Below are 27,529 nucleotides of genomic sequence, written 5' to 3'. Positions count from 1 at the left end.
TGTAAAGTGTTGGTCCCATGTTTCATCAACTGAAATAAAAGATCCCAGAAATGTTTCATATGCATAAAAAGCTTATTTCTCCCAAATTTTGTGCACAAACTTATGTATATCCCTGTTAGCAAGAATTTATCCTTTTCCAAGATAATCCATCCACCTGACAGGTGTGCCATATCAAGAAGTTGATTAAACTGCATGATCATTATACAGGTGCACCTTCTACTGGGGACAATGAAAGGCCACTCAAGACAATGGCACAGATGTTTTCAAGTTTTCAGGGAGCGTGCAATTGGCATGCTGTCTGCAGGAACGTCCACCAGAGCTGTTGCCAGAGAATTGAATGTTAAGTTCTCTACCATAAGCCGCCTCCAACGTCGTTTTAGAGAATTTAGCAGTATGTCCAACCGGCCTCATAACTGCAGACCACATGTAATTATGCCAGCCCAGGACCTCCACATCTGACTTCTTCATCTACGGGATTGTCTGAAACCAGCCACCCAGACAGCTGATAAAACGGAGGAGTAAAGCTCTTTTGTGGGGAAAAACTAATTCTAATTGGCAGGTCCTGGCTACCATGGCTGCGCCCTTGCCCAGTTGTGAAATCCATAGATGAAGGCCTAATGAATTTATTTCAATTGACTGATTGTTCAGTATAGAGTAAATGGAGTTTACTGTGACACTAAAACATTTTCCTCTCCTCAGTCAAGCTTCAACTCCAGGCGACCTCAGTGGGGGAGGTAGTGATCAAAGGGGTCTCAGCCAACCGTTATCTGGCCATGAATGGAGATGGAAGACTGTTTGGAACGGTGAGTGAGCCTCACCTTCCTTTGAGCAGCACCGTTCACAAGGAAACTCCATTCCATTTGCTTTGATATTGTCATGATCAACAACTCATGCTTTACTATAACAGGGACAGTATCATGCCTAAGATAAAGGGTTTTAATTCAGTTATGCTGAAAGCAAATATTATGTTGTCATACTGTTACAGGTTTTGGTTTTTCTATTTGTGTTATGAGGTTGGACTTTTAGCACGTTAGCACATAGGATGCACCGATTGGTGTCACCTCACTAGTCAGTATGTGTTTCACCTGTGCTGGCCCAGGTGCTATTTAACAGTGGCTGGCTCAGTGCTCCAGTTGTCTTAAGAGATGTGGAGGGTTAACACCTTGTAGTTTACGCTTCTGATTTGATTTCTAGACAAACAATCCTTTATCTGATCTTCCCTGTTTTTGTTTTGCTCTACTTTTTGGTTTGCTTCCTGTCTTTAAGCTTGGTCTGTGTTTTATTGTTAGCCTGTTCTTGGGCAAATTTAGTGGGCACTCACTATCGGTCTTTAGGTTCCAGTTGTTGTTGCTAGTCAACTTTCAGTGGACACCCCCATGAGTGTCTTTTGTTTTAGTTTTTGTCAGTGACTCTGTTAGTTCTCTTTTCTGTTTGAGCAACAATTTTTGGTTTTCTTACTGGGGAAAGTAACAAAATAGGGATTAGTCTGGAATTTGAACCCAGGACCTCTCGCACCCGAAGTGAGAATCATAGCCCTAGACACCCTGTGTCTGAGTAATTTAGAGATTGTCTTTTTGGCATACTTGTCTCCGGCGAAAAAAGGCGACATTGTTGCACTGCTTTTAGAATATCAGGGTTTATTCTCAATGTGCCAACTCAAAAGTGGTGGAAAAAGTACCCAATTGTCATACTTGAGTAAAAGTAAAGATACATTTTTTTAATAGAAAATTCCTCAACTAAAAGTAAAAGTTACCTAGTAAAATACTACTTGAGTAAAAGTCTAAAAGTATTTGGTTTAAAATATACTTAAGGATCAAAAGTAAATGTAATTGCTAAAATATACTTAAGTATCAAAAATGTGATAATTTCAAATTCCTTATATTAAGCAAACCAGATGGTACCATTTTTTTGTTTTTTATTTACGATAGCCAGGGGCACACCAACACTTGTGTGTTTAGTGAGTCTGCCAGATCAGCAGCAGTAGGGATGACCAGGGATATTCTGTTGTGTGAATTGGACCATTTTCCTGTCCTGCTAAGCATTCAAAATGTAACAAGTACTTTTGGGTGTCAGGGAAAATGTATGGTGTAAAAGTACAATATTTTCTCTAGGAATGTGTGAAGTAAATGTAGTTGCCAGTCGAGTGAACCCTGAAATGAGAGAGAAACTCCGCAGTGAGGTACAGTATATTCTTGAGCAAGGCATTGCACAATATGGTAACAGTCCGTGGAGTTCGCCCTGTATATTAGTACCTATGGCGGATGGGTCCTGTGGTTTTGTTCTGATTTTCGGAAACTCCACGCCGTTACAAAGTTGGACTCGTACCCTTTGCTCAGGGTCGACGTGTGGACTGTGTTGGCGCTGCTAAGTACGTTAGCAAGTTGGATCTGCTAAAGGAATATTGGCAGGCCCCAGCACCTTCAGGATATTGAGCACCTTCAGGATATTGAGTCTAGTCAGGCGTTTCGCAGCTGCCAACCTGACAGTTATCCTGACAAAGAGCAAAATTGCCTGAGCAACAGTTAAATATCTCGGGAAGGTGGTGGGGCAAGGGAAAGTCCGACCGGTCCTGGAAAAAGTGGAGGCCATCAATAACTTCCCAGTGCCAGCTTCTTGCCAGGAACTATGCTGATTCTTGGGAATGACTGGCTACGACCAGGCTTTTTGCAAGAACTTTGCCAAGGTTGTTGCGCCACTTACAAATTTGACCAGTTTTCTGTTGGAGCCCCGACTGTCAGGAGGCTTTTGAGAAGAAAAAGACCCTTTTGGTCTCTAGCGCCGGTGCTATCTGCTTGCTCCGGATTTCCAGCGTCTGTCTTGTCTGTACACCGATGCCAGCGGTGTACTTTTCAACGAAATTGGCCTCATATCAAAAACACTACTAACGAGAAGGAGACGCTCGCTTTGGTACAGGCTCTTCAGCAATTTGAGGTTTATGTATCGGTCTCTGCACCTCTGGTGTATACCAATTATAACCCTCTCCTTTTCCAGCAAAAATGATTTATGTTTGTACGATTAATGTTATTCTACACAATCAATACAAAAACACAGAAATTGAAACAAACAATTCTGAAAATCAACCTGCAATATAGCATGCTGGGAAATATGATGATGGGCATGGTTTTGAGTGTTTTACTCTCACACTTAACTCGGCTTATTAAGACCAAGACTGGAGTTCTTTAACACCGCTGAGTCAACGAGTATTAATTTAACTTCTGAATCACTAGAAATGAAGAACTGAAAAAAACTAGGTAGGACTGGCCAATTTGCTGTTGGTTCACTCAGACTCAACTCCCTGCTCAATAAAATCACAAATATTAATGTGAAAGACCAGTTGATATCTTTGCCATGAGTTCTATGTCAGTACTATATGTAAAATGCATTTGGAAAGTATTCAGACCCCTTTCCCTACATTTTGTTACGTTACAGCGTTATCCTAAAATTGATTCAATCGTTTTCCCCCTCATCAATCTACACACAATAATACATTGCTAAAGTAAAAACAGGTTTTTAGACATTTTTGCAGTTATAAACATGTATTTTTAGAATACTCAGTACTTTGTTGAAGCACCTTTAGCAGCGATTACAACCTTGAGTCTTCTTTGGTATGATGCTACAAGCTTGGCACACCTGTTTTTGGGGAGTTTCTCCCATTCTTCTCTGCAGATATTCTCAATTTCTGTGAGGTTGTATGGGGAGCGTTGCTTTACAGGTATTTTTAGGTCTATCCAGAGATGTTCAAGGACATTCAGAGACTTGTCCCGAAGATACTCCTGCATCGTCTTGGCTGTGTGCTTAGGGTCATTGTCCTGTTAGAAGGTGAACCTTCACCCCAGTTTAAGGTCCTGAGCACTCTGGAGCAGGTGCTCATCAATAATCTCTCTGTACTACTTTGCTCTGTTCATCTTTCCCTCGATCCTAACTAGTCTCCCAGTCCCTGCCACTGAAAAACACCCGCACAGCATGATGCTGCCACTACCATGATTCATCGTAGGGATGGTGCCAGGTTTCCTCCAGACGTGACACTTGGCATTCAGGCCAAACAGTTCCATCTTGGTTTTATCAGACTAGAGAATCTAGTTTCTCATGGTCTGAGAGTCCTTTTGGTGCCTTTTGGTAAACTCCAAGCGGGCTGTCATGTGCTTTTTACTGAGGAGTGGCTTCCGTCTGGCCACTCTACCATAAAGGCCTGATTGGTGGAGTGATGCAGAGATGGCTTTCTTCTGGAAGGTTCTCCCATCTCCACAGAGGAATTCTGGAACGCTGTCAGAGTGACCATCGGGTTCTTGGTCACCTCTCTGACCAAGGCACTTCTCCCCCGATTGCTTAGTTTGGCTGGGCGGCAAGCTCAATGCTGCAGACTTTTTTTGGTACCCTTCTCCAGATCTGTGCCTCGACGCAATCCTGTCTCCGAGCTCTACGGACAATTCCTTCGACATCATGGCTCGGTTTTTACTCTGACATGCACTGTCAACTCTGCAACCTTATATGGACCAATCATGTCCAATCAATTGAATTTACCACAGGTGGATTCCAATCAAGTTGTAGGAACATCTCAAGGATGATAAATGGGAATAGGAGCTCAATTTCGAGTCTCATAGTAAAGGGTCTTAATACTTCAAACAAACGTTTTAGAACACCTCATTCAAGGGTTTTTCTTTATTTTTGACTATTTCCTACATTGTAGAATAATAGTGAAGATATCAAAACTATGAAATAACACACATGGAATCATGTAGTAACCAAAAAAGTGTTAAAGCTGCTTTGACTGCTTTGTACACTCTTGGCATTCTCTCAACCAGCTTCACCTGGAATGCTTTTCCAACAGTCTTGAAGGAGTTCCCACATGCTGAGCACTTGTTGGCTGCTTTTCCTTCATTCTGCGTTCAGACTCATCCCAAACCATCTCAATTTGGTTGAGGTCGGGGGATTGTGGAGGCCAGATCATCTGATGCAGCACTCAATCACTCTCCTTCTTGGTAAAATAACCCTTACACAGCCTGGAGGTGTGTTGGGTCATTGTCCTGTTGAAAAACACGTGTTTGTCCCACTAAACCCAAACCAGATAGGATGGCGTATTGCTGCAGAATGCTGTGGTAGCCATGCTGGTTAAGTGTGCCTTGATTTCTAAATAAAGCACCCCCCATATCATAACACCACCTCCTCCATCATTCGTTCACCTACATCGCATCTCAAAGACACTGCGGTTGGAACCAAAAATCTCCAATTTGGACTCCAGACCAAAGGACACATTTCCACCGGTCTATTGTCCATTGCTCGTATTCCTTGGGCCAAGCAAGTCTTGTCTTCTTATTGGTATCCTTTAGTCATGGCTTCTTTGCAGCAATTCGACCATGAAGGCCGGATTCACACAGTCAACTCTGAACAGTTGATGTTGAGAGGTGTCTGTTACTTGAACTCTGAAGCATTTATTTGGGCTGCAATTTCTGAGGCTGGTAACTCTAATGAACTTATCCTCTGCAGCAGAGGTAACTCTGGGTTTTCTATTCCTGTGGCGGTCCTCATGAGAGCCAGTTTCATCATATTGCTTGATGGTTTTTGCAACTGCACTTGAAGAAACTTTTCAAGGTTATTTAAATTTGTCTGAAAGTAATGATGGACTGTCATTTCTCCTTGCTTATTTGAGCTGTTCTTGCCATAATATGGACTTGGTCTTTTACCAAATACGGCTATTTTCTGTATACCACCCCTACCTTGTCACAACACAACTGATAGGCTCAAATGCATTAAGAAGGAAATAAATTCCACAAATTAACTTTTAAGAAGGCACACCTGTTAATTGAAAAGCATTCCAGGTGACTACCTCATGAAGCTGGTTGAGAGAATGCCAAGAGTGTGCAAAGCTGTCATCAAAGCAATGGGTGGCTATTTGAAGAATATGTTTTGTTTAACATGATTTGAATGATTTGTTGGTTACTTTTTTGGTTACTACATGATTTCATGTGTTATTTCATAGTTTTGATGTCTACACTACTATTCTACCACGTAGAAAATAGTACAAATAAAGAAAACCCATTGAATGAGTAGGTGTTTTTAAACTTTTGACTGGTAGTGGACGTAAAGAAGGTATTTCTGTTTTTAATAAATGTGGAAAACAAAAAAAACACTTTGCTTTGTCATTATGGGGTATTGTGTGTCGATTGAGGAATTTTTATTTAATCCATTTTAGAATAAGGCTGTAATGTAACAAAATGTGGAAAAAGTGAATGGGGTCTGAATACTTTCCGAATGCACTGTATATAAAACAGTATGTGGACACCCCTTCAAATTAGTGCTATTTTAACCATACCTGTTGCTGACAGGTGTTTAAAATGGAGCACACAGCCATGTAAACTTCATAGACAAACATTGTCAGTAGAATGGCTTAACTGAAGAGCTCAGTGACTTTCAAAGTAGTACTGTCATAGGATGCCACCTTTCCAACAAATTTCTGCCCTGGTCAACTGTAAGTGCTGTTATTGTGAAGTGGAAATGTCTAGGAGCAACAATGGCTCAGCCACGAAGTGGTAAGCCACACAAGCTCACAGAATGGGACTGCTGAGTGCTGAACCGCGTCCTCGGTTGCAACACTCACTACCGAGTTCCAAACTGCCTCTGGAAGCAACGTCAGCACAACAACTGTTCGTCGGGAGCTTTAGGAAATGGGTTTCCATGGCCGAGCAGCCGCTCACAAACCTAAGATCACCATGCTGGAGTGTTATAAAGCTCGCCACCATTGGACTCTGGAGCAGTGGAAACACGTCTCTGGAGTGATGAATCACACTTCACCATCTGGCAGTCCGACGGACTAATCTGGGTTTTGCGAATGCCAGGAGAACGCTACCTGCCCGAACGCATAGTCCAAATTGTAAAGTTTGGTGGAGGAGAAATAATGGTCTGGGTCTGTTTTTCATGGTTCAGGCTAGGCCCCTTAGTTCCATTGAAGAGAGATCTTAACACTACATTATTGACCCAATAACATTCTAAGACGATTCTGTGCTTCCAACTTTGTAACAACAGTTTGGGGAAGGCTCTTCCCTGTTTCAGCATGACAATGCACCCATGCACAATGCGAGGTCCATACAGAAATTATTTGTCGGGATCGGTGTGGAAGAACTTGACTTGACTTGTCTGCACAGAGCCCTGACCTCAACCTCAAACACATTTGGGATGAATTGGAACGCCAATTGTGACCAGTCCTAATCTCCCAACATCACTAATGCTGTTGTGGCTGAATGGAAGCAAGTCTCAGCAGCAATGTTTCAACATTGAGTGGAAAGCCTTCCCAGAAGAGTGTAGGCTGTTATAGCAGGAAAGGTGGGACCAACTCTATATTAATGCCCATTATTTTTTTATGAGATGTTCGAGCAGGTACCACATACTTTTGGTCATCTAGTGTACATGCACAAATATTCCAATAATATAGGTACAGTTTCAAACATTCTCACACCTACCGTTTAAAATTGATCAGATTAGCTAAACTGCTGATGTTAAAATGTAAACACTGAGTTAAACACTAATACTCAGGCACTATTTAAAAGGGGGGAGGGAAACATCTTTCCTTCCAAATAATATTTATTGGCGTCTAAAGAATCATCAAATAACATTTTGTCTTCCCAAAATGGTTTTTAGGGTGAAAAAAGGCCCTAGGTAAAAGTCTGTCTTACAAAGAACCCTTGTTTTCCAAAAAGTGTTCTTCAGATAAAAATGATTTTGGTAGAAAAACTTTTGGGACCCTTTTTTTCAAGTGTTTGTTAGCAGTGAGCGGAGGTACAGTTGGGCAAAAAAAAGTATTTAGTCAGCCACCAATTGTGCAAGTTCTCCCACTTAAAAAGATGAGAGGCCTGCAATGTTAATCATAGGTACACTTCAACTATGACAGACAAATGAGAAAAAAAATCCAGAAAATCACATTGTAGGATTTTTTTTATGAATTTATTTGAAAATTATGGTGGATAATAAGTATTTGGTCACCTACGAACAAGCAAGATTTCTGGCTCTCACAGACCTGTAACTTCTTCTTTAAGAGGCTCCTCTATGCTCCACTCGTTACCTGTATTAATGGCACCTGTTTGAACTTGTTATCAGTATAAAAAACACCTGTCCACAACCTCAAACAGTCACACTCCAAACTCCACTATGGCCAAGACCAAAGATCTGTCAAAGGACACCAGAAACAAAATTGTAGACCTGCACCAGGCAGGGAAGACTGAATCTGCAATAGGTAAGCAGCTTGGTTTGAAGAAATCAACTGTGGGAGCAATTATTAGGAAATGGAAGACATACAAGACCACTGATAATCTCCCTCGATCTGGGGCTCCACGCAAGATCTCACCCCATGGGGTCAAAATGATCACAAGAACGGTGAGCAAAAATCCCAGAACCACACGGGGGGACCTAGTGAATGACCTGCAGAGAGCTGGGACCAAAGTAACAAAGCCTACCATTAGTAACACACTACGCCGCCAGGGACTCAAATCCTGTAGTGCCAGACGTGTCCCCCTGCTTAAGCCAGTACATGTCCAGGCCCGTCTGAAGTTTGCTAGAGAGCATTTGGATGATCCAGAAGAAGATTGGGAGAATGTCATATGGTCAGATGAAACCAAAATATAACTTTTTGGTAAAAACTCAACTCGTCGTGTTTGGAGGACAAAGAATGCTGAGTTTTATCCAAAGAACACCATACCTACTGTGAAGCATGGGGTGGAAACATCATGCTTTGGGGCTGTTTTACTGCAAAGGGACCAGGACGACTGATCCGTGTAAAGGAAAGAATGAATGGGGCCATGTATCGTGAGATTTTGAGTGAAAACCTCCTTCCATCAGCAAGGGCATTGAAGATGAAACGTGGCGGGGTCTTTTAGCATGACAATGATCCCAAACACACCGCCCGGTCAACGAAGAAGTGGCTTCGTAAGAAGCATTTCAAGGTCCTTGAGTGGCCTAGCCAGTCTCCAGATCTCAACCCCATAGAAAATATTTGGAGGGTGTTGAAATTCCGTGTTGCCCAGCAACAGTCCCAAAACATCACTGCTCTAGAGATCATGCATGGAGGAATGGGCCAAAATACCAGCAACAGTGTGTGAAATCCTTATGAAGACTTACAGAAAACGTTTGACCTCTGTCATTGCCAACAAAGGGTATATAACAAAGTATTGAGATAATCTTTTGTTATTGACCAAATACTTATTTTCCACCATAATTTGCAAATAAATTCATTAAAAATCCTACAATGTGATTTTCTGGATTTTTTTCTCATTTTGTCCGTCATAGTTGAAGTGTACCGATGATGAAAATTACAGGCCTCTCTCATCTTTTTAAGTGGGAGAACTTGCACAATTGGTGGCTGACTAAATACTTTTTTGCCCCACTGTACTTCTGGACTACTGTAGAAGTGTGAGCAGTGATGACTGACTTACGTGGTTTTGTGGTTCAGAGGGCTCCTCCACCGTGTATTTAAACCCCAGGAAGTGTTTCCTGTCACTTCCTAATGAGTAACCAGGCTAGCCGCTGGGCACTCACTGGTAGACACATTACAGGCACTGCACCATCACTGATGTGGTCAATCACTCAGAAGCTGCTCGCAGGGTGAGGGAAAGCTCCAGTTTAGTTGTAGCCTGCTGGAAGTAGGTTGCTATGTGTTTGGGATTGTATTATTTGTCCTTACTTAGCCACACTCACCAGTCTTATGTACAGGGTCACAAGCTGCTGTACAAGCATTGTTCTTTTCACCTCAAGTCTCTTTCCCCTAATAATAGATCTAATCCTGAGCAAAGTTTCCATGATATCACTGTCATATGTCACTGTTTGGATAGACTATATTCATACAATATATTTAGAAAATATTAGGTCATGGGGATTGATTTGAGTTAAAAATAAATTAATATAGTTACTGTTTCCCTAACCTCTGAATTGAACTTCCTATTGGGTTCTCCCATGCCTGTTGTAAGTGCCAGGAAATGCTTCCTTGTAGGGTTGGTTAAGGCCATAACAGTTCTCCTTTATAGGTAGCCATGGTTGAATGGAAAACAGGCCCCCTCTTGTTGGATAGGACATGGGCAGAGAATTCAGCTGGCAACATAGATTTGAGACAGATGTGATTGATGTCATCAGGTCTTCCACATTGTGGAAACAGTGTGAGTTTTCCCATTCATACTCATGTAATGAAAAAAACTATACAGGAAATATATTATTGAACACTGAATATGGATTTGTGCACTTGAAATTAAGTTACTTAAAAAATAAATTCACACCTCTTTGGCTTGGCAAAATTTCTGTTGAACTACTGAAGAATATCTTCATTAGTGTGTGACATTAAAAAGCAGTTGACTGTTCTGGAGTCTCCACTGAAACAATGGGGGTATTGAGGTCTGAGGTGTTTTACAGAGTAAATCAACGTCATTAAAATGTCAACATTACAAGCTTTTCCTCTTTCTCCACAGAGCATGTAAAAAGGAACTATATTAAATGCTGTCAACATTAAATGGCTTATTTTCATTAAATGTCATAAGGACCGAGACACAGCTTTGATTAAACATTTTGTTAACATTACAACTATTAGTATTTCCACGTTCCACCCCTGGTAGCTAGGACCTAGGACCTAAGTTATGTACATGACATGAAATTAGTTATTGTTTAATACTATGAATAAACATCATTGCCCAAAGCTTGGCACTGGTGGACATTCCCCATTGAACATGGCTTTTAATCCAGGAGTAGATTTATTAATCTGGGTCTGGGTAATCGGCCCATTGTGTTTCGTTTCATTGACATTCATCATTGGTTCAGTATACAATATGAAACTGGATCAAGCGTATCCACGAATAACACAACTGGACCAACAAGTGTATTAAATTAACCTCTAGATATGAAATTTATGTTTTTTCTTCGTTCTCTCCCTCTTCAGAGACGGACAACAGATGAATGCTACTTCATGGAGAGGTTGGAGAGTAACAACTACAACACCTACCGCTCTCGGAAGTACCCTGACATGTATGTGGCGCTGAAAAGGACTGGCCAGCACAAGTCAGGATCCAAAACTGGACCGGGCCAAAAAGCCATTCTCTTTCTCCCCATGTCAGCCAGACGCTGAGCTGAGCTCACCTTGTTTTACTAATCTTAAAACTCAGCCTGGCTGCAGTGCAAACAAACAAACAAGATATGAAAAAGACAGAGCTCACTCATCCTCAGTGACATCATCCCTGCAGTTGGGTTCTTCAATGGCAGGCATTTCAATCAATGGTGAATGTGCATGAAGTTGGTGGCCCCCATGTATTTACATTTTTTTTTGCTGTCCCTCCTTGTACTTACAAACACCTAATATGCTATGTTCGCCGTATTGTACTCTCCATTACTATTTTTTTTTTTTTAAATATCGGCATTAGTACAGTATACACGATACCAATTCTAGCTCCAAGAAGGCGGCAATTTGAATAAACGAAAAAGTAGATTGTGCTGATTTATTGGTGCATTGAACCATGTCACGCACCGTAGTTTAAAAACTCTGGATAGTGCTCAAACAATGTCATATCTGAAGTCCTCCATCTTTATGCACCTTCGCCATTCAGCTATATAAATGTGAGTTTAACTAAGGCTGCTTCAAATATTGTATCGTACTTTGATAATCTGCTTATTTTTCTTCATTTAACAATTTTGAAATACATAATTTTAGACAAAAGTGAAATCCCTCTTAGTAGTTCTGGGCTTTAAAAAGTAGAGTTTTACTGCACGGCAGTTAAGGTTAGCTTTTATGCCCAGAACTTTACTTGATAAAACCTTCAAATAGAACATTGGGTTGGCAAAGCTAAATCAAGCACACCATTACACTAAACTCATTGCAAGACAAACAGTAGACCTAGTACATATTTTACCTCTCTATAAATTAGTTGTTTGATTTTAGAACTTAGTGGCCCTGAGGTTCTTCCCAAACAGAGTTGCCAATTTCTTCAAATTGTGTATTTTTATTTTTTTACAGACGAGGAACATCTTGTGATTTGTGCAAAATGTCCTTTACAGTGATCATCATCGGTACCATTTGCTACACCCTCCTTCCGTAGTAACAGTTTATAAAAACATATTCCAGTCTGCCATAAATATACACTTCCAATTATTATGGTAAAACACCATCCACACGCTAATATGACAAGCACTGACGTGCTAGTGCAATTAGCATCGTTGTGCTAGGCAAGGCCGGACCCTGTCCTCAGGCCTTGTGTTTTAGCACCTGCGGCAGCTCCCTGTGGTACAGCTGGTAGAACCTCCCTGAGTAGACAGCCGGCAGCTCCTCCATAGCCAGATCAATCTTGTCAAAGCCCTGGTTTAGGCCGTGAAGCAGGAGGCTGGCTAGGCGGCTAGTGATGGGTGTTGTGGCGCGTGTCTTGGCTAGCTCGGTTAGCTCCAGCCACTCGCAGCGCAGGCACTCCTGGGTGCAGAAGTTGATGTCATGAGTGAGAGGGCTGAGGCGGCAGATTATGTACATGTCGGACATACCAAAAGCACCCGGGTGGTTGTGCTGCTGCCGGATGCTCAGAAGGGACTTGAACTCAGAGCGGACTCCAGTCTCCTCAAAGACCTCTCGGACCGCAGTGGTGCCTTGAAGAGAATGAAAGAAAGGGGGGAAAAAAGATGAGGATACATGGATTTAATGTTTGTACTGTTCTTTAAAAAAAAGATCTTTGTCAAGAAAACTCCAGTACTGTAGATCTATCGGACTGTATGATAATACTCACAGAATAACTGACATTTCTGTATCAACATTTTTGTATGATACGCATGCGAGTACAAAAATGGAACGTTAAGTCACGAAAATGAAATGGTTAAAAATAAAGGGAAATCAATGTATGTATTTTAGTCACATACGCTGCTTCAGAGGGTGGGTCTGTTTCAAAGCTGCTTCAAAATGTTAAACAAGTTGAACTTGTAACTAGTAAAAGTTTTATTTGAAGTAGTTGTTTTAAGTCAAATTGTTTAGATACTGTATATACTTGAGTGTAGCTCACGTGAAGGTCTGAGATGGCAGTTTCTCTGTGTATGGTATACCTTAATGTATTGTGTACAGTCAATTACAATACAGGATTATGAAGTTGTGGTTGCGTCACTCACCAACGTTTTCTCCTGGATCCGAGAGCCCTCCAGGGAACTTCCATGCATTTACTGTCTAAAATAAAATCACAACAATACATTTTGTATTAGGACTCAAATTTGGGCTGCATTCAAGTATTTTATTTTTGAAAGTGTACTTCAGCATTAATAAGTATTTTACAACTGTATGTGCATAGGGCCAAATCCAAACTTAAATCCACACTTTGGTAAAATGTATGCATTGATGTTATAAGTTAGGCACTCGGATCTTCCCTATGAGTTTAATATTCATTTTGATGTGATTGTATGTTATTCTTGAAGAAAAAAAAATTGAAGCAATGAAGTTTGGTGTTTTCACCACTCTTTAAATATATTTAAAGACAGATCGCTGCTGGTTAAATTATGTAGTTGTTGAATACATTTATTGTAGTTTTTGATTAATTTTTAATTCAAAATATACTTTTGCTATTGAAAAACAATTGTTTTATTTTTGGAGCTACTTGTTTTACAACAATGTAAGAATAAACTTATCATTTAACAATATACACCATGTTTTGTGTGGTTTACCTAAATGTGCTCTGGCAATGTGGCTGTGATTCTATATATGGGTAATCTGATACAGTCTAGGCATTGAATTAATCTGGAGAGTGTGGTCACGAGCAGATAAGTAAAAAAAGAATAACAACAAATAGAACGAATAGCAAATAAGAACCATGACTAACTTGCACTCGTAATTCTTAAATCGCAAACAGCCAATGACTCCTGTTCTAAAAACATACATCAACCCATTACACATTACTTCATCAGATTTCAACACGACAAATTGTATCTTGTTTCAATCACAAATCACCTAGCTACAATGCAATTACCCAGCATCCCTTTCATTTACTGTCTTGGCACAGGCGTCAGTGATAATGAACCAGAGGGGTTCACTTTCAGGAAACACAACCCCAGAGCGGCTCTGGATGGGCTTAGCCTGCCATACTTTGTTGATGGCCAAAGGCCAGACAGAGTGAAAGAGGCCCTCTTCCAGTAAATGATGAGGAGACAGGAGATAAAAAACACTCCTCTCACTTCCCAAACACTGACTGCTCGCTGCTGTTTCCTAAAAAAAAACTAACACGCAAGACAATGTGCCCTAAGCACCACTCTTTATCTATTGTAGTGATTGGGAACACAGATAAATATTCAACCAACGAGTTGCCATTGAGTGATGTTTTGATACTTCCACACTGCAAATTGCTTTAGAAATACAGGGGAATTCTTTGCGACCACACTTTATTGTAATGTAGGAAATGTTGTGTGGCGTACTCGGCATGGGTTAAGAATGTTTGCTTGAGGTTGCATAACGTGAGGAGCTATGCTATGGTAGATGGTGCCGCAGCAGAAGTCAAGGTAAAGTCTGAGAGGAGAGTAATTCTCCCCATGGAGAGGGACAGACAGAGGGGCAGCAGATGCCAGGAAAACTGCCTAAATAAAGACATAACGAGAGCCATTCATAGCAGTGGGAAGGAAGGAAACAACTACTGCCATTCACCCCTGTGTCGATTGGGGATTATGAGAGTTAGATGAAGCACATTGACGTCCAGAAGTTGGACTGTGACTGAAAAGTTGTATTTTTCCATAATATGTCTTACAATGGTTTAGCTTTGCTTCCCTAGATCTTTTAGATCACTAGAATGCAAGTCGATTTTTCTTCTGCAATGGTGAACTAAAACTTTTTTTGTTGCCTTATATGGACTTTTTAAAAGCAACTGAAGGTAATAAATAATTTCTGGTAGAAAACGGATTATGAAACATTTCATCTAGGGTCCAAATTTACAACAAAGTGTAAATAGGATATTTTTAGTCATAAAGTCAGTCTAGTCAGTCTTTGCGAGATAATTCGGAAAAAATGGGATACCGTAACAGTTTTCCTTGGGTTGGGTTTATTTAATCCTGCCCAAAGTAATAATCAATTTGGAGCGCAGCTGCACACGACCCAATCTTAATGCCCACGGTCAATTTGGTTTGACATTCAATATCCCTATGGGGGCTAGTTAGGGACCATCAAGTAAATTACACAATGTACATGGGAAAATATTTTTAAATGTCAATAGCGCTAAATTTCAATGACATAAAAACATCAAACGCACTATAAATTGTAGACATTCACATACAAATACTGAAAGCACTTAATGAGACAACTAAAAAGTGTGCAACATGAAAATATTGTCCCATTTACAAAGTGGATAGCCTATCTCTGGGGCTAGTTACAAAGTCAAACCAACAAAAGACCTGATTAGACTGTTTCAAGTTATCTAGAAGGGTGAGTGACTAACTGTGTACTGTTTTGGCTGAGAGAATGTACAAATGATTGCCACATGTGAACATACACACAAGAGACACCCACATTAAACCACACACCCAAGACAACTCGTTTGGCTTCAGCCACGGCCGCTGCATTTCATCAGAGAAAGCTAAAAAAAAACGAGGCCAATCGGGAAGTTCAGTCCCCCTTTGATAAAATACAGAGAAGCAGTACAATACCTTGTTTTTGTCTTGAACGACGAGAACCTTTCCATTTGACTCATCAACGACTGCACCTTTTATAGACAAAATCAAATAAGTTACTAGCCAAGAAAATACAGACATAACAGCATGATAATGAAAGTGTTATTAAGCTAATTATTTAATCATTGCTGGTGTGTAAGCCAAAGAACTTTGAAGACAGCTTCCAGAAAACTGACTAGAAACCAGTTGGCATTGAGTTGAGCGGTAATTATTGGGTTTGAGAGAACATGAAAGGTTTCATTAAACTGACCCATGTGGAGTGAGCAGTGAGTGGCCTGGGGCCGGGCTTTAGCCATGCTGCCAGAGAGGCCACCACCACAACTCAAAAAACAATCGGAGACTTGAGAGAAATGTTGACTGTATTCTATGAGGCTACATTTTTAGCAATTTAGACAACAAAAAACCTGCAATGATCATGAAATGATTGCGCTTGCTGTGAATGTGTTATGCTGTGCCAACTCTCGCTCTAATTTGGCAAGGAGGACAATCCATTCCCCTATAGTGAGGTAGCACACCGATTAATTCTGGACCATCATAAACCACCGTGGCTTGCGATTACAGACTAAAAGGTCTCTTTTGTAAAAATCGATTTTCCTGATTAAATAAAAGGTGAGAAACAGTTTGTGTGACAAAGTTTTCCAAACATCTACTCTGAATTAAGATTCAAAGATGTCTGCAGAAAGAATGGGGTATCAGCTATGACATGCACCTTGAGTTTAAAAAAAATATATATTTTGGTTAATGAATTACAGTAAGTGAAGTGAATTAACACCCAGTAACAGAATGCAAGAGAATGGCATCATGGGTCTCTGATCTGTACTATACAGAAATGCATAATGATAAATGTCATTCTCTTCATGGTGATTTATCCTAAATAAACTGTCAACTGCGTTCATTTTCAGCAAACTTAACCCACTCTTCCACCAAGGCACCTGCAAGTTCCCAGACATTTCTGGGGGGAATGGCCCTAGCCCTCACCCTCCGATCCAACAGGTCCCAGATGTGCTCAATGGGATTGAGATCCGGGCTCTTCGCTGGCCATGGCAGAACACTGACATTCCTGTCTTGCATGAAATCTCGCACAGAACGAGCAGTATGGCTGGTGGCATTATCATGCTGGAGGGTCATGTCAGGATGAGCCTGCAGGAAGGCTACCACATGAGGGAGGAGGATGTCTTCCCTGTAACGCACAGCATTGAGATTGCCTGCAATGATAACAAGCTCAGCCCGATGATGCTGTGACACGCCGCCCCAGATCCTTCACCTCCAAATCGACCTCGCTCCAGAGTATAGGCCTCGGTGTAACGCTCATTACTTAGACGATAAACGCAAATCCGACCATCGTCCCTGGTGAGACAAATCCATGAATCGTCAGTGAGGAGCACTTTTTGCCAGTCCTGTCTGGTCCAGCGACGGTTGGTTTGTGCCCATAGGCGACGTTGTTGCCGGTGATGTCTGGTGAGGACCGGCCTTACAACAGGCCTACAAGGCCTCAGTCCAGCCTCTCTCAGCCTATTGCGGACAGTCTGAGCACTGATGGAGGGATTGTGCGTTCCTGGTGTAACTTGGGCAGTTGTTGTTGCCATCCTGTACCTGTCCCGCAGGTGTCATGTTCGGATGTACTGATCCTGTGCAGGTGTTGTTATATGTGGTCTGCCACTGCGAGGATGATCAGCTGTCCGTCCAGTCTCCCTGTAGCGCTGTCTTAAGCGTCTCACAGTACGGACATTGGTGTTTTTCAGTCAGTAGAAAGGCCTCTTTAGTGTCCTAAGTTTTCAAAGCTGTGACCTTAATTGCCTAAGCTGTTTGTGTCTTAACAACAGAGAGTAGCAGCAGTGTAAAAAGGGGGGGGGGGGGGGGGTTATGCAATGGTGCAGCTGTAGTAGAGTAGAGTTCACAGTAGAGTTCAATACAGTACACTACAGTAAGTTATACTGTACTGACCCTATATTTTACTTTTCTGTATTGTACTGTGCTGTCCAAAGTTATGAAATAGACGTCCAAGATTGGTTCAGATTTAGACTGACCAAATTGCAATGGTCTGTGAGGGGACTGGTTACAGTAAATGGAAAGAGGGGACTCATGGGTAGGTGTCAGTAAGAGCCAGAAGAGGTGACATAAACTGGAGAGAGCGGGGTAGGGGTTTCCAGACTGTTTTCACACTCTTGCTTTGACCACCAGACGACAGAAAGAAAACCGTTATGAGCTGAACATAACAGTATGCCAGTGGAAGGGAGGACTGTAACAACAGGGGACCAAACTGTGGTTTGTGACTACTATGATTTCCCATTGTAGCCAATTCAGTTGCAGTCATATTGTCACAGATTTTTTGGTAACTCTGTTGCCAATTATTTTATAAAGACTTCCTCATATGCACTCTCCTGTTCTATTGGTTTTAAACTTTAATTCATTGTCTAGCAGCCAAAGGCACTATCTTGTTCATATTAGCAACCCATGATAGTTGTTGCATAGATCTCCCCTTTACTACATTTCTAACCGATAATTCCATCTCTGTCCATGAATTTGCTCGCATGTGCAGTGTGCATTTTAGAACGGTGTTTCCTGCAAATTGCATTTTTGAACACTTGTGCATAGGCCTGCGCCGTATCCCTGGAGACTTTCATTCCTGTCCTGCAGCTCAGTTCAGAAGGACAACTGTGTATTTGATGTGTCTGGGTGGTTTAATACATTATCCACAGCATAATTATTAACTTGAACATGCTTGAAGAGATGTTCAATGTCTGATTTGTTATTGGTTACCCATCTACCATGTTACCCTTCTTTATGAGGCTTTCGAAAAGCTCCCTGGTCTTTGAATCTGTGCTTGAAATTCAATACTTGACCGAAGGACCTTACAGATGGAAAGGGGACAGAAGAAGGGTGTCATTCCAAAATCATGCCAACCCCTATTATTTCACACAGAGTGAGTCCATGTAACTTATGTGATTTGTTAAGCCACATTCTATTCCTGAACTAATTTAGGCTTGCCTAAACAAAGGGTCTGAATACTTATGCAAGGACTATATTTTAGTTATATATATTTTAAAGATAAATAAAAAAAATGAATATCTTAAAAATGTATCCCACTTTGACATTGAGTATTTTGTTTAGATTGTTGACCAAAATTACAATTAAATCCATTTTAATCCCACTTTGTAACACAACATTTTAAGAAATCCAAGGGGTCTGAATGCTATTGCAAGGCACTGTATGTGGGTTTTTGGTAAGAGTGACAATAGGCAATCATTTCTGCCAAAAACAAAATATAAAATGTTGATATTAGTTGGCAGGGGTCTTTACTTTGCTGTATTTCTAACACCTTTTAAGACTGTTAGTGCTAGATGCCCCTTTCCATCTCTTTGACCAGCAATCAAAGCCTTTGCTTGTATGTGTGCCTCACTTTCTCAAAAATATTAGCTTTCAATTTGACACCAAATTTGATGTGCTCCTACGAACTTCACAGTGCTTATGGGGCCTTTTACAAGGAATTAACAAGTACAGTCTATAGTGAAACAGAAAGGATGACTCAGCAATAGTTGTGGAATGTTTGCCATCCCATTCGGCCTAGTGGGAGCAGTCTTTTTTTGACAAATAAATCACTTTTTTCCCCAACAGGTTGTGACTAAGACAGCCAACTATTTGCTTCTGTTGACAGCTCCGGGGGGGAAGGAAATGGGCCCTTATTTTTCCGTCTGGCGTCTCACCAGGACACCATCCAGTCCTTGAATGAATTTCCCAGATGTGTGGCGAGGGATGGGTTGTCTAATCCTCAACTTGGCATTCCGTGTGGAAATTGATGTCATCCCCAGCCAACCACATCACAGGAGATTGCCCGGGTACCAGACTGAAAAGCCATCATTAGGTTAGCCTGTGGAGAGGAAAAGTTTCCTGGGTCCGTTCGTTAACTCGGGAATGAGGCAGCAGACCAAGTAATCAACAGAGGGGAATTGTGGGTCATGTAAAATTATTGGCTGCTGCAGTTGACAGCTTGGATATTGATAGACTTTATGTGTGAGACTGTTCTTCCGAAAGGGTAGGTTGGTGTGGAGTCACTGCATGTCCTACGCCTACGATGAACAAGTGGTCTGACATACAGTTCCGACCAATTATATGGGCACCCTTGTACCTTTATTGAATAATTCCCCCATTTCTTCTCAAATATATATATATATATATATATATTTTTTTTAATTAAAAAAGCTTTTGGTCACTGCTGTGTTATTGGATTTTCAACACCAAAGAACCAATTTTATTTTGGTAAACTTAAGTTCACAATTTTAATTGAGAAAATAAAGACAAATGGTATGGACAAAATTATAGATACCCCCAGAGCAAGCACTTGGTTACACAGCTTTTGGCCAAGATAGCTGCAGACAAATGCTTCTTGTAGCCATCAATGAGCTTGCTGAACCTTTCTACTGGAGGTTTGTCCCACTTTTCATCAGCAAACTGCTTTAATTCTTCAATGTTTGTCGGGTGCCCTCCAACTGCTGTTCTCAGCTCTCTCCATAGGTTATGGATGTGATTCAGATGGGGACTCTTGACTGGTCACTCCAGAACAGTCCAGTATTTATTGTTGAATCTTTCCTGGGTGGTTTTTGATGTGGGTTTGAGGTCGTTGTCCTGCTGGATGACCCACAGCCTTCAAAGGAAACTGGGTTGAACATTGGACTCCAAAACACCAGATAATCTGCTGATATCATGATGCCTTGCACATACAGTGCCTTGCGAAAGTATTCGGCCCCCTTGAACTTTGCGACCTTTTGCCACATTTCAGGCTTCAAACATAAAGATATAAAACATTTTTTTGTGAAGAATCAACAACAAGTGGGACACAATCATGAAGTGGAACGACATTTATTGGATATTTCAAACTTTTTTAACAAATCAAAAACTGAAAAATTGGGCGTGCAAAATTATTCAGCCCCCTTAAGTTAATACTTTGTAGCGCCACCTTTTGCTGCGATTACAGCTGTAAGTCGCTTGGGGTATCTCTATCAGTTTTGCACATCGAGAGACTGAAATTTTGTCCCATTCCTCCTTGCAAAACAGCTCGAGCTCAGTGAGGTTGGATGGAGAGCATTTGTGAACAGCAGTTTTCAGTTCTTTCCACAGATTCTCGATTGGATTCAGGTCTGGACTTTGACTTGGCCATTCTAACACCTGGATATGTTTATTTTTGAACCATTCCATTGTAGATTTTGCTTTATGTTTTGGATCATTGTCTTGTTGGAAGACAAATCTCCGTCCCAGTCTCAGGTCTTTTGCAGACTCCATCAGGTTTTCTTCCAGAATGGTCCTGTATTTGGCTCCATCCATCTTCCCATCAATTTTAACCATCTTCCCTGTCCCTGCTGAAGAAAAGCAGGCCCAAACCATGATGCTGCCACCACCATGTTTGACAGTGGGGATGGTGTGTTCAGCTGTGTTGCTTTTACGCCAAACATAACGTTTTGCATTGTTGCCAAAAAGTTCAATTTTGGTTTCATCTGACCAGAGCACATTCTTCCACGTTTGGTGTGTCTCCCAGGTGGCTTGTGGCAAACTTTAAACGACACTTTTTATGGATATCTTTAAGAAATGGCTTTCTTCTTGTCACTCTTCCATAAAGGCCAGATTTGTGCAATATACGACTGATTGTTGTCCTATGGACAGAGTCTCCCACCTCAGCTGTAGATCTCTGCAGTTCATCCAGAGTGATCATGGGCCTCTTGGCTGCATCTCTGATCAGTCTTCTCCTTGTATGAGCTGAAAGTTTAGAGGGACGGCCAGGTCTTGGTAGATTTGCAGTGGTCTGATACTCCTTCCATTTCAATATTATCGCTTGCACAGTGCTCCTTGTTGTTTAAAGCTTGGGAAATCTTTTTGTATCCAAATCCGGCTTTAAACGTCTTCACAACAGTATCTCGGACCTGCCTGGTGTGTTCCTTGTTCTTCATGATGCTCTCTGCGCTTTTAATGGACCTCTGAGACTATCACAGTGCAGGTGCATTCATACAGAGACTTGATTACACACAGGTGGATTGTATTTATCATCATTAGTCATTTAGGTCAACATTGAATCATTCAGAGATCCTCACTGAACTTCTGGAGAGAGTTTGCTGCACTGAAAGTAAAGGGGCTGAATAATTTTGCACGCCCAATTTTTCAGTTTTTGATTTGTTAAAAAAGTTTGAAATATCCAATAAATGTCGTTCCACTTCATGATTGTGTCCCACTTGTTGTTGATTCTTCACAAAAAAAATACAGTTTTATATCTTTATGTTTGAAGCCTGAAATGTGGCAAAAGGTCGCAAAGTTCAAGGGGGACGAATACTTTCGCAAGGCACTGTATACACAGGCAGTTAGGAAAACTAAGGCTAGCTTTTTCAAACAGAAATTTGAATCCTGTAGCACAAACTCAAAACAGTTCTGCGACACTGTAAAGTCCATGGAGAACAAGAGCACCTCCTCCCTATAATTGAGAATTTCAATAAGCATTTTTCTACGGCTGGCCATGCTTTCCACTTGGCTACCCCTGCCCCGGTCAACAGCCCTGCACCTCCCACAGCAACTCGCCCAAGCCTCCCCATTTCTCCTTCACACAAATCCAGATGGCTGATGTTCTGAAAGAACTGCAAAACCTGGACCCCAACAAATCAGCCGGGTTATACAATCTGGACCCTCTCTAAAATGATCTGCCAAAATTTTTGCAATCCCTATTACTAGCCTGTTCAACCTCTCTTTAGTATCGTCTGAGATTCCCAAAGATTGGAAAGCTGTTGCAGTCATCCCCCTCTTCAAAGGGGGAGACACTCTAGACCCAAACTGCTACAGACATATCTATTCTACCCTGCCTCTAGACCCAAACTGCTACAGACCTATATCTATCCTACCCTGCCTCTAGACCCAAACTGCTACAGACCTATATCTATCCTACCCTGCCTCTAGACCCAAACTGTTACAGACCTATATCTATTCTACCCTGCCTCTAGACCCAAACTGCTACAGACCTATATCTATTCTACCCTGCCGTTCTAAAGTCTTCGAAAGCCAAGTTAACAAACAGATTACCGACCATTTCGAATCCCACCGTACCTTCTCCGCTATGCAATCTGGTTTCAGAGCTGGTCACGGGTGCACCTCAGCCACGCTCAAGGTTCTAAATGATATCATAACCGCCATCGATAAGAGACAATACTGTGCAACGGTATTCATCGACCTGGCCAAGGCTTTCGACTCTGTCAATCACCACACTCTTATCGGCAGACTCAACTGCCTTGGTTTCTCAAATGACTGCCTCGCCTGGTTTACCAACTACCTCTCTGATAGAGTTCAGTGTGTCAAATCGGGGGGCTGTTGTCTGGACCTCTGGCAGTCTCTATTGGGGTGCCACAGGGTTCAATTCTCAGGCCGACTCTCTTCTCTGTATACATCAATGATGTTGCACTTGCTGCTGGTGATTTGCTGATCCACCGTTACACAGACAACACCATTCTGTATACTTCTGGCCCTTCTTTGGACACCATGTTAAAGAACCTCCAGAATAGCTTCATTGCTATACAACTCTCCTTCCTTGGCCTCCAACTGCTCTTAAATGCAAGTAAAACTAAATACATGCTCTTCAACCGGTCGCTGCCTGCACCTGCCCGCCCGTCCAGCATCACTACTCTGGACGGTTCTGAGTTAGAATATGTGGACAACTACAAATATCTAGGTGTCTGGTTAGACTGTAAACTCTCCTTCCAGACTCACATTAAGCATCTCTAATCCAAAATTAAATGTAGAATCGGCTTCCTATTTCGCAACAAAGCATCATTCACTCATGCTGCCAAACATACCCTCGTAAAACTGACCATCCTACCGATCCTCGATTTTGGGGATGTCATTTACAAAATAACCTCCAACACTCTACTTAACAAACTGGATGCAGACAGTGCCTATCACAGTGCCATCCGTTTTGTCACCAAAGCCCCATATACTACCCACCACTGCGACCTGTACGCTCTCGTTGGATGGCCCTCGCGTCATACTCGTCGCCAAACCCACTGGCTCCAGGTCATCTACAAGTCTTTGCTAGGTAAAGCCCTGTCTCATCTCAGCTCACTGGTCACCATTGCAGCACCCACCCGTAGCACACGCTCCAGCAGGAATTTTTCACTGGTCACCCCCAAAGCCAATTCCTCCTTTGGCCGCCTTTCCTTCCAGTTCTCTGCTGCCAATTACTGGAACGAACTGCAAAAACAAATAATAATCACTGAAGCTGGAGACTCATATCTCCCTCACTAACTTTAAGCACCAGCTGTCAGAGCAGCTCACAGATCACTGCACATAGCCCATCTGTAAATAGCCCATCCAACTACCTCATCACCATACTGTATTTATTTATCTTGCTCCTTTGCACCCTAGTATCTCTACTTGCACATTCATCTTTTGCACATCTATCACTCCAGTGTTTAATTGCTATATTGTAATTACTCCCTTATCTTACCTCATTTGCACACACTGTATATAGACTTTTTCTACTGTATTATTGACTGTATGTTTGTTTATTCCATGTGTAACTCTGTGTTGTTGTATGTGTTGAACTGCTTTGCTTTGTCTTGGCCAGGTCGCAGTTGTAAATGAGAACTTGTTCTCAACTAGCCTACCTGGTTAAATAAAAGGTGAAATAAATAAATCAAATGTTCAAGGCCCCCAGTACCAGAGCTCTAAACCACTAGGCTGCCTGCCGCCCCAGAGCAGATGGTGGAGGTCACCCCTCAAACATTTAAAATTTAGAGCAGTTTGGTGCTGAAGAGTGGGCCAAATTGCCAGTAGAAAGTTACATGAATTCATGTAGCCCCATGAAATGAGTCTCAATAACTCAATGCATGCACACACTCCTATTGAATATGCATTCACCTGTATTGTGGATAGGCCTAGGCTACATCTTGATTTACACAGTTTATCAAGAGATTTACCATTCAAGTAAATTACCATTATTCTGTTACATAGTTAGATTGGTAGAAACAAAGTCAAATTGATTGTATGACTGTATAATTGATTCACTAATGCATACATGGCTGTCTCAGAAAATGTTTGAGGCAAAGCAATTCAAATGTAAGGATATTAAACTCAAAAGATTCCCAACGATTGACAAGAGCCGTAGCACTGCATCAAGTGCCATTGTGACTTTGGCTAATATGCCTTTTCTTTCACCGTGGTATCATTTTAGTATAGAGTATCGTGATGGTATCTCGTATTGTGTTAGTAAACCTGTACTCGGTATTGAAGTCCAAATTCTGGTATCATGAGAACACTAACACACAATAGGTGGATTTTCTCACAGTTCAATTGCTGTTTAAGTTAGCTAATGAAGGAAACAAAGTACTTAAGTAAAAATACTTTATAGTACTAAAGTTGTTTTTTGGGGGTTATTTGCACTTTACTATTTATATTTTTGACAACTGACTTCACCACATTCCTAAAGAAAATAATGTACTTTTTACTCCATATATTTTCCCTGACACCCAAAAGTACTCATTACATTTTGAATGCTTAGCAGGACAGGAAAATTGTCAAATTCATACACTTAATCAAGAGAACATCCCTGGTCATCCCTGCTGCCTCTGATCTGGCGGACTCACTAAAACACATGCTTCGTTTGTAAATTATATCTGAGTGTTGGAGTGTGCCCCTGGTCGATCCACAAGAAAATGGTGCCGTCTGGTTTGCTTAATATAAGGAATTTGAAATGATTTATGCTTGTACTTTGATCAAGTATATTTTAGCAATTACATGTACTTTTGATACTTAAGTATATTTAAAACCAAATACTTTTAGACTTTTACTCAAGTAGCATTTTACTGGGTGACTTTCATTTGAGTCATTTTCTATTAAAGGTATCTTTACTTTTACTCAAGTAAGACAATTGGATACTCCCCCCCCCCCCCCCCCCCACTGGGAACCATGTGTGTTGTGTTGGTACAAATACTCTTTAGCAGTCCAAAAACTCTTCAATTTGTGGAAGAAATAAATGGTGAGTTATTCAAAGTCACTGTTGGAAACATGCCATCAGACCATGTGGACCAGGTTTTTGCCATCCTCCTTCCACAGACATGTTCTGACATGCTTGCATACACTTTTGGGGAGGAATAAAGTCAACAGCATGCCACCTGGTGGTTGACTGGTGGTGATTTAACTACCATCAAAAATGTTCTCTATCACAGATTTTGTTTGCAAGTTAAACACAAACTAGATTTGTAGTTTATCCAGTGACAGGTGGAAATAACTGATGGTTTGCCTTACCTGTATTTTTACACAAGTAAGGCATGAGTGTGTGTGCAGAAGGCTTCAAGAAACCTGAAGCAGACCTGACCCAGAGGTCTGAACCTAACACCTGATCCTGAGCAGTATGAATCTGTGATATAGGTCAGGGCAGTAGACCTGGGGTACCTGCCACTCCAATCTGATGAGTAGCAAACCCAGGCAGCCTGCTCTGCCCATCTCCCAGCCACAGAGCCAGAATGGCTTGGTCCTGTTTGGCATGATGGTAGGTGAAGCCATGAGCAGAAGCTGCTGCGGCACAGCGGCTCAAAGAGATGGGCACATGAAGCCAGACAGCCACCCGGCCCTCTGTCCTCCACTGAGCCAAAGAGTCTGAAAAGCAAACAAAACATCACAGTCAGAGGGTGTCAATGAGCATGTCTGACTAGATTCATCTTTCAATGTCCGTGTAGATTTATCAAAGTCTAATATTAATTAGAATGAATCTGAATCTAATATATATATTCAGAATTATTTGTATTAGTTTTTAACAAGTGCCATTGAATCATTGATTGTTTCCCTACTGCTGTTACTGTGCATCATCACTTATTAACCAGGATATCTGTCTGCCCTCTTTGGCCCTCAAACTAGCTGGGCTATAAGGCAATATGCATTGTTTTATGCATTTTCAAGGTTCTTGCATGTCATGCATGTTTGCTTCTTTTCTGTCCAAGTCAAGAAGGTGCCTGCATGCAACACCATACAGTCGTGTCCATCTATCTATCCATACTAACCTCGTAGTAGACTACTAAATACTCCTTCGCTGATATTCGACGGGAAATCACTGTCACCGAGGTTCACTGTCACTCCGCCGAATCTGTCCACTTTCCCAGTCAAAACATGGACATTTGTCCCATGCTCATTCTGTAGTTGTAACAGGCTTGCTGAGCATGTGAATGCTCGAACAGCCCTCATTGACCCTGTATGTGCGTATGCGAGGCGCGTTTGATTTGAAAGCGCGTTTCTTACAAGAGGTAATAGTTTGCGAGTAAGCGTTGCCATGTTACCAAAGCCTTTAAATATATTTAGATGAAAACGCGTCCGTGAAATATGAATTTACTCGCCGGTTACATAAAAGTCAACACTCTGAAGTTGCATAAACACCGTAATACACTTGTACTTCGATTTTATTTGGACATATTTGCTACATGCTGTGTTATTGTAAGTTGCTAACAACTAAAAGCATATCATACAAAGCTATATAATAATATAGCTATATATAATTTTCTAAATATTATTTCAATACATCGTCCGTTTTTGCGCAAAATTGTAAACAGAGTGGCAAAGTAGCATTTACTACGTCATTTAACCACACGCTTTACGGTAAAAGAGGAGGAACTGAACTTTAACCAGGAAGTGTATATTAGCGGATTCACCCATGCTTGTGATCAAAGTTATGTTATACATGTAGCTATGCTATTGCAAAATTGAATTAGAGAAATGTCTTCAAAGAAAAACAAAAGTAAAGTTAGGAGAGTCATTGAAGGTGACAACTCAAGCGGACTGAGAGATGGCTCCAGTGACTCAACTAGCTTGCAAAGCTCGGGGCACGAGGGGGGAGGCAGCAAGAATCCCAACTCGTTCACTGTCATTGAATTCATTGAGAAAG

At 41.4% G+C, this 27,529-nt stretch overlaps 3 protein-coding genes across 8 annotated transcripts in view; 2 read left to right on the top strand and 1 right to left on the bottom strand.

Annotated features, from left to right (window-relative positions):
* The window catches only part of fgf2 (fibroblast growth factor 2), a 20,020-nt gene extending 6,397 nt beyond the window's left edge, over positions 1–13,623 (top strand). For both annotated transcript variants that reach the window (XM_021584053.3, XM_090219743.1), the window contains exons 2-3: positions 700–803; positions 10,907–13,623. In XM_021584053.3, the coding sequence (XP_021439728.1) occupies positions 700–803; positions 10,907–11,092 (290 nt within the window). In that variant the 3' untranslated portion in view covers positions 11,093–13,623. The remainder of the gene's footprint in view (positions 1–699; positions 804–10,906) is intronic.
* Positions 11,942–27,230, bottom strand: nudt6 (nudix (nucleoside diphosphate linked moiety X)-type motif 6). Of its 4 annotated transcripts, none has more exons than XM_021584050.3 (5): positions 26,655–27,230; positions 26,050–26,253; positions 15,610–15,665; positions 13,102–13,156; positions 11,942–12,591 (listed from the first exon to the last, which is right to left on the bottom strand). In XM_021584050.3, exons 1-5 carry the CDS (start codon positions 26,920–26,922, stop codon positions 12,203–12,205), a joined length of 972 nt encoding a protein of 323 aa, XP_021439725.3. In that variant the 5' UTR covers positions 26,923–27,230; the 3' UTR covers positions 11,942–12,202. The 4 variants fall into 4 exon arrangements, with proteins under 4 accessions (XP_021439725.3, XP_090075867.1, XP_090075866.1 ...); XM_090219741.1 differs by having other exon boundaries at positions 25,903–26,253; positions 26,655–27,013; XM_090219740.1 differs by lacking the exons at positions 11,942–12,591; positions 13,102–13,156; positions 15,610–15,665 and adding exons at positions 20,138–20,275; positions 23,742–23,847 and having other exon boundaries at positions 26,655–27,066.
* The window catches only part of afg2a (AAA ATPase AFG2A), a 125,042-nt gene continuing 124,670 nt past the window's right edge, over positions 27,158–27,529 (top strand). For both annotated transcript variants that reach the window (XM_090219738.1, XM_021584047.3), the window contains exon 1: positions 27,158–27,529. In XM_090219738.1, coding sequence (XP_090075864.1) covers positions 27,361–27,529 — 169 coding nt within the window. In that variant the 5' untranslated portion in view covers positions 27,158–27,360.

Source organism: Oncorhynchus mykiss, chromosome 25 (genome assembly GCF_057628025.1).
Source record: "Oncorhynchus mykiss isolate SJ-2025 chromosome 25, ASM5762802v1, whole genome shotgun sequence".
NCBI lineage: Eukaryota > Metazoa > Chordata > Actinopteri > Salmoniformes > Salmonidae > Oncorhynchus > Oncorhynchus mykiss.
The sequence above is the reverse complement of the archived record's forward strand: the minus strand, read 5'-3'. Positions and strand labels throughout refer to the sequence as shown.